General features: G+C 37.8%; 1 protein-coding gene across 1 annotated transcript; it reads right to left on the reverse strand.

Annotated features, from left to right (window-relative positions):
• Nucleotides 1–2,998: 2,998 nt before the first annotated feature.
• mfsd12b (major facilitator superfamily domain containing 12b) lies at nt 2,999–12,513 on the reverse strand. The gene is made up of 10 exons (XM_084138430.1): nt 12,037–12,513; nt 10,959–11,169; nt 10,511–10,643; nt 10,022–10,198; nt 9,767–9,859; nt 7,933–8,025; nt 7,685–7,855; nt 6,441–6,535; nt 4,527–4,651; nt 2,999–3,749 (listed from the first exon to the last, which is right to left on the reverse strand). The coding sequence occupies exons 1-10, from the start codon at nt 12,302–12,304 to the stop codon at nt 3,670–3,672; spliced, it is 1,446 nt and encodes a 481-aa protein (XP_083994556.1). The 5' UTR covers nt 12,305–12,513; the 3' UTR covers nt 2,999–3,669.
• Nucleotides 12,514–13,859: the final 1,346 nt, after the last annotated feature.

Consider the following 13,859-nt stretch of genomic DNA (forward strand, 5'->3'; position numbering starts at 1 on the left):
AAATTGGGTTGTTCATTTAACCTACCATAATGGGTTGATTAATTTTTACTATAATAGCCTTTTTTTTTTTTTTTACGGAAAACTTAAATCCTCTACACTTTTTTAAAATACTCCACACAATCACTGGTGTGCATGATGATTCCTTTATTTTTTATTATATTTTACAGTATACCATATTTTATATCATTTTTTAATACATATTGTCTACATTTAAAGGGTTCACCCAAAAATGAAAATTGGCCCATGAGTTACTCACTCTGAAGCCATCATAGGTGTATATTAATCTTTCAGACGATTACAATCGGAGTTATATTAAAAAATGTCCTGGCTCTTCCAAGCTTTATAATGGGAGTCAATGGGTATATTTTTTTTGGAAGTCAATCAAAGTGCATCCATCCATGATAAAAGTGCTCAACACGGCTCTGGCGGGTTAATAAAGGCCTTCTGACGTGAAGCGATGTGTTTGTGTAAGAAAAATATCCATATTTAAAACTTTATCGACTAAAATAACTAGCTTCCAGCAGACGTCCGTACGCAAGTCGACTTATGCCAAAAGAGTAACATTTGACGATGTATGACGTAGGATATAGCGTAAGCTTTGACACCTCTCACGGTTCAAACAAACAGGGCTGGGCAACCGCGTTCGTCAAACGTTGTGCGTTACGTTTCGGCGCAAGTCGACTTGCGTACAGCTGTCTGCCGGAAGCTTGTTATTTTAGTCAATAAAGCTTGTTTAACAAATTCTTGTACTTGTAAAATACTACAGTACTATAGTATACTACAATACTACAGTATTTAACATAAGACATACACCAATTTGACTGAGCTGCACTGCTCTCTCCTGATGAGGTCGCAAAAAGCCCCGCGATAAATAACTCAACCCCTGGGTAACACAAAAACTACCCAAACACTGAAAAAATAACTAAAAAAAGGCTTAACCCAGGACTTAGGTAGAAAAATAACCCAAGATATTTTAGAGTGTGTATGTGATTTATCTGTGCACACATTTATTTATTTATTTTAAAAAAAAAATCATGTGGCCTCATAATATTTAATCAAAGTAACTTGCAGCGACATCTTTTCTCTTCTCTGATGACGTGTTTACTGGCGTGAGGGCAGGACAACCTGTTACTCACATGACATCACAGCAATAGCAAACCAAAATGAGCCAATGATCCAATCAATTCCCGATAGACAAAATCCCGCCCGCCCCTACATTTTTTTTTTTTTTTTTTTTTTTTGAAAATAATAATAATTTGTTACATTTATATAGCACTTTTCTGGGTACTCAAAGCGCTTTACATATGGGGGAATCTCCTCAACCACCACCAATGTGCAGCATCCACCTGGATGATGTGACAGTAGCCATATTGCGCCAGAACGCCCACCACACACCAGCTACATGCAGTTTAACTCAAATATACGTCACAATAGGGAAAAAGACTCTCTTAACTTCTGTTGTTTCATGTCGACTTTGACAACAACTGTGGCAATTTAGGCCAAAACATAGTTACCATGGTAATTTTTGTAATAGATGCAAATGGGAAAGTCTTCTATGTCTCAGTTCAAAAAATTAAAAGTCACCACTTAGTATTAAAATTAAATGCTGTTGGAAAATGCAACCATAATAACTAAACCCCTCTTACCACACTTATAATGACTGATCTATAAAAGTATATAAAGTGAAGGATTTGGCAGCTTGTGTGTGATTTGTTGAAGCTCTCTGAATCCCTCCATACAGTCATAATGCTTCTCCAGTATACATGGGTGGCAGTCCCCTACCTCTGCTCCCCTCACGATGTAATCTTATATCATTCACACTGCTCTGCCTCCATCCAAGTACAGGCCATGGTCCAGACTCCAATTAGTGGTCACACTAACAGGCGGAGATGACGCCTGCCCCTCAAATTACCCACAGCAGCATGTTTAAAGACTGCAAGGGGGGTATTGCTGCTGGCACACCGTGGGCTGATACCCAGGAGTCAGGCAGCTCTGCTTTAATTAAAGGGTGCTTTTGCATTTATTTCTGCTGCTTGTGTTTCAGAAATTTATTTCAAATGGCAATGCCACCCAGTATTATGACCCTAGTGTATTCAGGTACGACGGCATTGATGGACTATCCGCAGAGCTCCGGGAGGGAAGCAGGGCTGTAATCTTGAAAAGCTTTTGTGTAGCACAACTATGAGAGAATCCATGTGCCATAACCTCCATGTAATTGTATAGACCTTTTGATTCTTATATGGTATTGTAATTCTAGGACATGTAGAAACATGATTCAAATTAAGTTCAAAAACACATTTTAATCATGTAGCCAGGACACTTTTTTTTTCATAAATTAAAATATGATGGATGTCAATGTAAAAAAAAAGAAGTTATTTTTCTACTTTCCAAAATCCACAGCAGTGGCACTAAGCAAGTGGTTCTCAAACTTTTTGACTCGAAGGTCTCCCATATGTCAAACACAATAATAAAAGCCCCCATAGAGGCTAAGATATTGATTTGTTATTTTCAATATTTCTGTAATTATTTGTGACAAAGCTTTACCATGGCTCATTTTGTGATTCCAGAACTTTCAATAACTGTATGTTCTTCAATAAAAACAATAGTTATTGATGGAGAAAAAATGTGATTGCAGTCATTTTGATTTGATGTTCTCTTTAGCATTTTAATTTAAAGCAGAATTAGATTATTTGATTATATTATTATTATTTATCATAAGCTTGTTGTCTCCCTCTAGTGGATAAAAATGTAACTGCCATATAATTGAACACCCCACAGGTGAACACAAAACATCAGGCTGACAAGCTAGTTTTCTCTTAGCAGAGAAGACAAGCACTTTAAAAAAATATAGACATGTTAGTGAATTAAGCAGTGAAGACGTCCATGGAATGTAAATGCAGAACTGATGACGATAACTGGAATGACAACAATCCTGAAATAGCTGGTGCATAACTTTAGTATCACATGTACCACTTAAAAACAGCACAGGACTAACTGGTCAAACAAGCGTCACTCACTTCACTATTTTAATAGAAAAAAATACAAATGCATGTGATGTACACAGAATAACGACACATTATAGTGGTGTAGTGGCTTAGTGGTTGAAAGGCTTCAAAACCAGGATGGGACAATTCAAGAACTGCTACTTTTGAGATTGTGCCCCATAATAAGGACATTTAACTCCAGCTTGCTCCAGATTGGCTCGGTCATAAAACTGTACAGCAAGTCACTTTGCATAAAAGGATCTGCAAAACTTTCAAAAGTCAGTATCTGTATCCTTTTCAAAAGGCACCTTATTACGTTTTTATACAAACTAGACGCGTTTCTGATCTCTAATGGAATCTTTTAAAATGTTTGGGAAAATTTCAGCAGAGCTTCACAGCTTCCTCATCTTGAATGTGTCACATAATTGTTGTCCTGTTTGAGTCGTCTCTCCATGTGACAGGCCTGAGCTCATATTTCACATACGACAAAGAGCCTCTTGATAATGTAAAAACAATGCAGAAACTCACACCTCCAAAGTGCTGAGAAAAGAGCTCGTGATCACAGAGCAGCACAGTTTCTCATCTTCCTTGTTCCTGGTTAGTAGCAAAAGAAAGCATACAGTTTCCTCTGCAGCGCGGCCTGGTCTGAATTTTGAGTGTTTTCAAGTTTTTAACACTGAATGTGTCAGTTCAATCTTCCAGTGCTCCCATAGCTCCTCGTCTCATCCTCATGTGTACCAATCAGCCCTCTGATGACCGCTAGACCTGAGGAGGAACAAATGGATTTGTAATAGGAATAAAGAGTATTTGCAGATGAAAAGCTTATATAAACGCTAACGTCAAGCATACATTTTTATTGCAAAAATGCTGTATAGCAGCGGGTGAACATGGGATTTGAACATGTTAACAAACATATAATACTTAATGTTAAATGCAATCATTTTTAAAATGCTGCTTTAGATTGATATTTATTGTGAAACGCATTATGCAAATAAATTTGAATGGATAATGTTTTTGTTCAGATTTATAACGTTACACTATAATAGATAGTAACAAAACCCTAATACACAATCATTATTTTTCAGATGTATTCCCCTCAATTTAAATTGCAATTCACAATTTAATACAATCACCATTAAAGGGATAGTTCACCCAAAAATGACAGTTCTATCATCATTTACTCGCCCTCAAGTTGTTCCAAACCTGTATGAGTTTCTTTCGTCTGCTGAACACAAAAGAAGATATTTTGAAGAATATGGGTAACCAAACAGTTGAAGGGCACCATTGACAAAAATACTATGGAAGTCAATGGTAACTGACATTCTTCAAAATATCTTCTTTTGTGTTCAGCAGAAGAAATAAATAAAATAAAAATTTCACCCAGGTTTTTTCTAAAAATCTAGTTCCCTTTTATTCTAGAACAAAGAACAGCAACCTTTCAGAAAATTCGTGTTACCAAGCCATCATGTCCACCATTCAGGCTGAGCTGGATTTTAGTGGTTAAAACATTTTGTGTAGGTTTCAAAAAATTCCAAGACTCACGTTGGCGAATTGCAATCGGCCAGATGAGAATGGTTGAGAGACAGAGAGCAGCAAAGGCAGCCACACCGGCAGTGACGATCACCATGACGTTGCGATAGAACCATTTGCAGTCAGAGTCCAGTGTGCTGTCAATAAAGACCAAAATAATGTGAGAAGCAGTACAAAACCAAGTAGAAACCTACATAAAACATGTGACAATGAATAGTTAGACTTTCACACTCAAACACACACATATAGGCCATCTGCAGCATACACATTACAACAGGGGTCGCAAGTAACTTTGGCCGCGGGCCAATATTTTTTTTAGCCAGTAGATGGCGGGCCAGCTACACAGAGTAGGCCTATGGATATAAATTAAATACTTTTATAGGCCTATAATCGCGGAATATGATGGATCCGTCACCGTCCGTAGATCATTCGTTCAGTCGTTTTTAGCGCAATTTTCCACCGGACAAAATTGCGATTGTTAACTCATGATTTCTGTTCTGTCTGTGCGCACCAATCTTGCACTTCTATCTACTCCTCAACCAGACCACCTAGAGACTTCGGGTTTTCGGCATGTTAAGGAAGGTCTAATCTCGGGAACGCACAAAAAAAAATCCAGGAAAAGATTTACTATCTCTTAGTGTTGTGATCCCATGAGGTCAGAAAATTGCGCTAAAACACTCAACGAGTTTTTATTACTTGTTTCAAATTTTTGTACCAAAAATAAAAAGATGAAAAACGACTTGTTTTTCCATTATTTATTTCCTGCCTCATACGCTTACAGTCCGACTTTTGAACTTTATTCATTTTTTTATTATTATTATTTATTCGGGACACACACATAGCCTACACACCTAAGGTTTAAGGAGGTCTGCGCGGGACTGTTTTTTTTCCCGTCCCGCTCCCACAAGGTTCTATTCAGCAACCGCTTAAAATACACTCTGTGTTCACCCGCTTTATTTCCCGACCTGAGGGGTCCGCAAAATTTAGATCTCGTTTCCATAATCTCACATTCAAATGTCTCTAACGGAAAGAAGGAGATTAAGTAGCCTATAATAATTATAAATGCTATACAAAAATTGTGTTCGTGTCAATATAAATATTAGGCTATTTTAACATTGTAGCCTAGCCTACTGTCAGCAGAGAAAAAAAATGCCACAGAAAAAAATTATGAAATATAAATAACATAAATTAAATAGGACAAAGCCAAATCACTCAAATTTCTAAGCAACATAAACGAAAATCATATTGCTCTACTGACAACTTAAGTAGGCCTAGGCTATTTTCTGCCGAACTATTTCAAACATCCTTGCAAAAAAAAGAATGTTGTTGACTGACAATGGTTTCAGTACCAAACAGCTCCTCAGAGCTAGGTGTACAGAATTAAGTGCGGATACGCTGTCAAAAGATGTCGGGAGTGGGCTATTGTCAGACCGCCCGCTCCGTCCAAAGTACACCAGAGTTCTTTTGACGCGCGAATGGACACAAAGTGGTCAAGCGTATAACTAGACGCGGCAGGCGCGAATTTGACGCGCTATTCGCGTCCGGTGTGAACGCACAGTTAGCTACTTTAAAATGTAATCCCGCGCCGCATGATTCCCTATGGGCGTTTCACACAGTATGCGGCGGTGAAATCGCCGCGCGACTACGGCTTTTCTCAAGTAGGCTAGTGGAAGAGTTTTGTGCAGCATTTAGGACTTCCAAAATTATCCGGCGGGCCAGAAAATATTGCTGGCGGGCCAGTTTTGGCCCGCGGGCCGCCAGTTGTCGTTCCCTGCATTACAACAATAAGTGTCCCTATGAAACAAGTAGATTGTGCAGTCAAGATGGTATTTGCAGACAAGAAGGGTATTTAAATATTCTACATTCCCAGCCACTACGGTCAGGAGTCAGGAGGCTCTTTCATTGGAGATGCTGGATTGTACTCACTGACAGGGATGTAAAGCCTGTATTATCATGACTCCAAGTCCATTGGCCAGCTTATCAGTGAAGCTCATCGCCCCGTACACAAAAGCACCGCTTTGCTGTTAAAAGAAAGATCTTCATTAGAGCTACAGTGGCAGTCAACAGTTGGGAATAATTAAGATTATTTTACATTTGAAAAAGTAGTCTCTTGTGCTTTCCAATGCTGCGTTTATTTGATGAAAAATACAGTAAAACAGGAATATTATGAAATATTATTACAATTTAAAATAGCTGTGTTCTATTTGAATATTTAAAATGGCTGTAGTTATATGAACAAGCATTCAGTAAATAGTCTAATGTAAGTCTCACATATCTAAAATATACAACACAATAATGTTACCGGTTTAAATCGGACATTACTGAAAAACAGTTCAGTGAGGAAGTCAATTGTGAACTCAGTAATCATATACATATATATATATATATATACATAGATTCCACATTCAACCACTCCAGACATGTCAATGCGTCTGCCAACTTTGAACGGTCAACATTTCAGATGTTGTCAGAATGTTGTCGTCACTCACAGTAAAAAATCTAGTTTTCCAAGATGCCACAACATTGTGCAGCCTCTGCTTGTAAAAACTGCCGAGATTTAAATTCCCGAAGAAATGGGATAACCTTTCACAGGTGAGAATGTGTTTGTGTTTTTATATTAACTCAATAACTTTTAAATGTCATGTTAGCTAATGCCTTAATCTTGTTGCATTAAATCCTTTGAAAATCATTTGCTTAAGCTGATATAGATATTCATACTTGCGTATAACTATGGTTGCAGACGCACAGTAAACTTACTCTCAAGTTTTCATGGACCAACTTTGACTGTTCCAATATGGCGGACGGCTAATGTATAGCAGCCCATAGAAACAGCCGCTAATGAGGAATCTATGCTTATATATACACATCTATGTCAGTAATGGTTTTGAACTGACTCGTTACAAAGAACCAGTTTATTAAAATAACTTGTTTGCGAGTCGGACATCACCATTCGTGCTGTGTTCGTTGCTGCATTGTGTACGTTATTGAGATATCTGACGAAACTTTATATTTTAGTAAGCTTGAACCACCAAGCTGATTACCAATTACTTGTATAAATCGCATCTGATGTGTTAGTTTGATACAGATTTTGTGCAGAGCCCCTCAAAAACAGTTTTAAGAATTATAACTTGATATACATTTATGCATATGATTATGATATCATCACATACAGTTTGATCTCCGATGAGATTGGCGGTCATGGACAGTGACATGACCAGAATGACAGCAGATCCAGCTCCCAGCAGCACGGCAGCTCCGTAAACCCGTGGACCCATGTTTGTGTCCACCAAAGCCCAGAAGGAAAACACCATTATGGGCACAAGACCTACAAAATAGGTCATCTGCAAAGGCAGAGATGACATATGAGGCATTTGGATTCACGGTGTTTGGATAAAGCAGAGAAACAGTAAAAGCTTACAGAGGTGCCGATCCGTTTGCTAACAGGCTTCATACCCAGAGAAGACACCAACCCACTGACATACATGACCAGGGGAATAGTTGCAATGTAGTTCTGCAAAAAAGAGAGGATGTTCTGCTCATTTTTACATTCACTTCATTGTGCCAGAACATAACTGCCCAAACCAGCCTTACTGTACATATGTGGTATTCTAATTAAAAGTACATATACACTATGTTAATGTTAGTTTTCTTTGTACAAGCAATTCAAGTCAGTGTGTATGTGTGTGTGTGTGTATATATATATATATATATATATACTCACCTAAAGGATTATTAGGAACACCATACTAATACTGTGTTTGACCCCCCTTTCGCCTTCAGAACTGCCTTAATTCTACGTGGCATTGAAAGTGCTGAAAGCATTCTTTAGAAATGTTGGCCCATATTGATAGGATAGCATCTTGCAGTTGATGGAGATTTGTGGGATGCACATCCAGAGCACGAAGCTCCCATTCCACCACATCCCAAAGATGCTCTATTGGGTTGACATCTGGTGACTGTGGGGGCCATTTTAGTACAGTGAACTCATTGTCATGTTCAAGAAACCAATTTGAAATGATTCGAGCTTTGTGACATAGTGCATTATCCTGCTGGAAGTAGCCATCAGAGGATGGGTACATGGTGGTCATAAAGGGATGGACATGGTCAGAAACAATGCTCAGGTAGGCCGTGGCATTTAAACGATGCCAAATTGGCACTAGGGGGCCTAAAGTGTGCCAAGAAAACATCCCCCACACCATTACACCACCACCACCAGCCTGCACAGTGGTAACAAGGCATGATGGATCCATGTTCTCATTCTGTTTACGCCAAATTCTGACTCTACCATCTGAATGTCTCAACAGAAATCGAGACTCATCAGACCAGGCAACATTTTTCCAGTCTTCAACTGTCCAATTTTGGTGAGCTCGTGTAAATTGTAGCCTCTTTTTCCTATTTGTAGTGGAAATGAGTGGTACCCGGTGGGGTCTTCTGCTGTTGTAGCCCATCCGCCTCAAGGTTGTGCATGTTATGGCTTCACAAATGCTTTGCTGCATACCTCGGTTGTAACGAGTGGTTATTTCAGTCAAAGTTGCTCTTCTATCAGCTTGAATCAGTCGGGCCATTCTCCTCTGACCTCTAGCATCAACAAGGCATTTTCGCCCACAGGACTGCCGCATACTGGATGTTTTTCCCTTTTCACACCATTCTTTGTAAACCCTAGAAATGGTTGTGCGTGAAAATCCCAGTAACTGAGCAGATTGTGAAATACTCAGACCGGCCCGTCTGGCACCAACAACCATGCCACGCTCAAAATTGCTTAAATCACCTTTCTTTCCCATTCTGACATTCAGTTTGGAGTTCAGGAGATTGTCTTGACCAGGACCACACCCCTAAATGCATTGAAGCAACTGCCATGTGATTGGTTGATAAGATAATTGCATTAATGAGAAATTGAACAGGTGTTCCTAATAATCCTTTAGGTGAGTATATATATATATATATATATATTATACATTTACAAACTTTTATGTTAGATGCGATTAATCGATTTGACAGCACTCGTTTATATATATATATATATATATATATATATATATATATATATATATACTTCTATTTAGCTTTATTTTATTTCAGAATAAGTTTTAGTGATTTTAGTGCTTTAACTTAAACTATTTTTATTTTAGTTAGTTGCCAAGGAAACATTTCTAAATTTGTTTGAGTTTTTTTAAGTTTAGGATTTTCATTTTATTTTATTTCAGCTTTATTTCAATTAACAAGTTTATATTGAGAAGTGTCATGTTCCTCACCTTTGGCAGTGATAAGGAGTTTGTCAGATACATCGGGATGTACGTTTGGGACAGGTTTACAATCAGTCTAGTGCACATATATAATATGGCAACCTGGAGGAAGAAAACAAACATTCTTTATTGTTACTAAATAGCATATTATGAATAATATTTCACTATAAGACAGCTTTTTTACATGTTTGTAGTTTCCATAAGGCATCTTGTGTGTCTGTGTGTTTTGTTCATAGTAAAAGTGTGAGGTCTTAATGAGATCACCTGATAGAAGGCAGGCTCGATGAACCAGTGTTTCCACTGGAACAGGACTCTGGAGGTCTGGGTTGAAGGCTGAGACTGTTCAGTCTCTTTAGTCTCCTGAGGCTGGACTTCCTTAGTGCCCACGTGAAAGATGATGGAGGTAACAGTACCGATGGCCCATACTATGAGCGCCAGATACTGTCCCAACAAAGATTAAGCCAATATTAAGAAGAAATTAACAAATATTTTGAAGAATGTTGGTAACCAAACAGTTTCAGTTACCATTAACTTCCAATGTATTTTTGTATGAAGTCAATGGGACTTCACTGTTTGGTTTCAAACATTCCTCTTTTTTATGTTCCACAAGAAAGAAAGGCATACAGGTTTGTAACAACATTAAGGTAAGTAAATGATGACAGAATGTTCATTTTAGTGTGGACTATCCATTATAAGTAACTCTTCAATTTGATCTCCATTGCCAAGGGTATGAATATATCTGCATTTGCTCACTCTGAATGTGGGAACATCAAACCAGCTCAGATTCTGGGAAATAGAAGGGTCTTCTGTCTGTTGGGATTGGAAGTGGAACAAGAGCCAAGCCACAGCATACACCACAATGTTTGCCACCACTGTGAAAGCATACCTGTTCAGGAAAGCAAACAACTCTTAAAGATCATCCATAACAAAGTTACATGAAGCAATAAACTGACGTCCATGAAAAGCCACTATGCGCAGATGAATAGTTCAAAATAAGATCAAAAACATGCATTTTAAAATAGATAGAATAGAATAATTTCATGCCAGCTTTAAAATAAGGAAACAATTTTCTTGTGGTTTCCTCTTTTATTTCTAAGACAAAATGTATCCAACAGTGTCACTGAATAGCTTATGACTTTGAAGTTTGTCAACACTACATTGGTTTACGTTGGTTATTTTACTTGAAGAGAAATGATACTACCTGTATGACGTTAGTTCCACTTTGGCGTGCTCGCATGTGACCAGCTCAGGAATGAGCGACAGGTGGGATATCTGGGTAGCAGCCCAGCCAAATTGGAAGATGATGATGAATGGGATGACGTAGATGAGTGCCGTCGCCTGTGGGGTGCTCTCATCACACCCGATACAGGGGTTGAATATGAAGGGGAAGGAGGCAAACACACTTAAAGTTCCTGAGGGGAAATGGGCAGTAAACTGAACAGTGAGTGCAGTGAAACTGTGTGACACTCAGAAAGTGACATAATTTCTTTTTTTTTTTTACAGTATGACAGTAAATCTGATTCCATTTTGCCAATTTTGGTAGTGTTGGGTGCATTTGTGCTCATTCAACCCTGTTACCCAAGTTACTGTGAGAAAAAGAAAGATATAAAACCAATAATTTTGTTTAATTTGTGGTAAATATAAGTGTTTTTATAACTACAAACCAAATTTTGTCCCAAACTGCTACATATGCAAGTAAATTTAAATAAAAAATGTAAGTAAATTTGCAATCCTGTTACCTATTCTAGCATTTTTATACAATTTTGTCTATTTATAATATTGCAAAATCACACAAATAAGGGGTTGAACAAAAGCTTTCTAAACAAATCTGAACAAATTACATGGCTTCCACTTAAAAATCGGATTAAAAAAAACAGCTCAAATAAAATTTAGTTTGATTTCCTGAACTTCACGATAATTTTTTAGTGGGCGCTATTTTGTACCCTGTTCACATCTAACATTTCCCTGACAACAGCTGACAAGTTTTCACTTCTTTTTCCTGTTTGCTATGAACCATCATCATGTCAGATGGAGTGTGTAACGTTATACGGCTGTCCCACACAGCGGTGGTTTTTGCAGGGTTTTTAATTAAGTGGAATAGCCTACCTTCTACAGATTATTTTAAAGCTCCACGGCAACTTACTTTTATTATTATAGAGATTTTTGAGTAGAATGCAGAAAATATAGCAGACAAAAATCAAAGAACGCGCGCTCCTCCACAGACCGCTAGATATAGTCCATTCATTTAAGTTCTATGAAGTTTGAATTCACACTCTTACCCACTAAATGCCAGGTCTTTCTTTTACCATACTTTCCACATCCTTCCCTCCGATCGGATTCGTATCCGACAAGCGGCGTGCAGATTCCGTCCGCGATCTGTCCGACCAGAAGCAGCACACCTGCGTTCGTGTCCTTGAACCCGAGAACGGAGTGATAATACACCAGTAAATACGTGAACCACATAGACGCGCAGAGGTCGTTAAAGAAATGTCCCACGGCGTACGTTAGTCTCCTGCACACTGGTAAAGTTGACGGCTGATCGGACATCGTGAGTGAAGAAAACGATAAACGGAGTCAAGATGAAACAGAGACGCTCTTACACGAAGTTACCAATGAGTCAGCCGACTGAAATGAATCCCGAATCCCATAGAAAACGATGGAAATTATGCTTTAATACTGAAATAAAAGTGAAATGGTTTCTGCCAGGGATTGTTTGCATCCAGCAGTGTCCGTTTTCAGTTTTAATTCTCCATCTCACACCCACTCTGTCTCGGAAAAGGGGATGTTACTATGATGAATCGATTTTCATAGACAGCACACATGCCCTTTTAAAGAGGGAAAATATGGCAAAATCACCTTGTTGTGTGTGTGTGTAGGCCTATATGTATGTATATGTATATATATATATATATATATATATATATATATGTTTTTATATAATATAATATAAATATATAATACAAATCGAGAACCTAATTAACATGATTATCAGATTGTTAACATAATACAATGGAAAAAGTGTAATGGAAAATGTGTAAAGGCTGAACATTTTGTCTAGGATGAAACAGTCAAGATGGTACATATGGAGGACCACAAATTATTACAGTTATCATTTTTTTTATTTTTTTTTATCTTTACTGCATTTATTGCCCATTCAAAAAAAACAACAAAAAAAAATCAATGTAATTAAGTATTTATTCATAGATTAACGTATTTGTAAACAAATGTATTAATGCCTATTTCAATATGAAATGCTTCATTACTATTTCCGTGACACTTGTGGTCCTCCATAGTTAGTTCCCAAAATACAAATTTAGCACCTATTAACACTATTGCTAATAAATGACTAAACCCAATCACCTGATAACTTCTTTTTTTAAACCTCACAAGATCTGACACATATGACATGACAGTCTCTGAACATCATATGACATGACAGCACAGACACATGGCCATTAGACATTCATATAAAGTGTTGATGTCACAATGCATGGGTCTAATATGAATGACCTGGTAATCTATTGGGATTGGTGGTACTGATGTTGAAGATAAAATACAATTTAGACAGTAGGTACATTGAGTTAGAAGCTCTTGAATTACAAACCCTTATTAAATTCTAATTTTGTTCAATACATGGGCCAATATTGTTTTTGTTCTACACACATACACGCTCGGACATGCTTGCATATGTGGTTTACGAGGACACTCCATAGACATAATGGTTTTATACCGAGCTAATAAAATGTTACATCCCCTTACTCTAAACATACCCATCACAGAAAACTTTCAGCATTTTTTGAATAAAAAAAAAAAAACACTGTTCAGTATGTTTTTAAAGCCATTTGGTTTACGAGGCGACAGGAAGTATTTACATTGTAATATCCATGTCATTTACACATTTGTGTCCTCATAAACCATATATACTGTACAAGCACGCGCACACACACAGGCCACTTTATTTGGTACACCTGTTCAACTGCTCATTAACACATAACTAATCAGCCAATCCCTTGGCAGCAACTCAATACTTTCAGGCATGTAGACATGGTCAGGACAATCTGCTGAAGTTCAAACCGAGCATCAGAATGGGGAAGAAAAGTGA

Source organism: Abramis brama (assembly GCF_963993115.1).
Source record: "Abramis brama genome assembly, chromosome: 16".
In the NCBI taxonomy this organism is placed as follows: domain Eukaryota; kingdom Metazoa; phylum Chordata; class Actinopteri; order Cypriniformes; family Leuciscidae; genus Abramis; species Abramis brama.

Excerpts from the sequence above, each read along its gene's own strand:
- mfsd12b (XM_084138430.1), bottom strand. The coding sequence starts at position 12,304 with ATGTCCGATCAGCCGTCAACTTTACCAGTGTGCAGGAGACTAACGTAC. Across the intron at positions 7,856-7,932 it reads GCAAACGGATCGGCACCTCT|ATGACCTATTTTGTAGGTCT; the intron begins GTAAGCTTTTAC and ends CTGCCTTTGCAG. Across the intron at positions 6,536-7,684 it reads ATCTCATCGGAGATCAAACT|CAAAGCGGTGCTTTTGTGTA; the intron begins GTATGTGATGAT and ends TTCTTTTAACAG.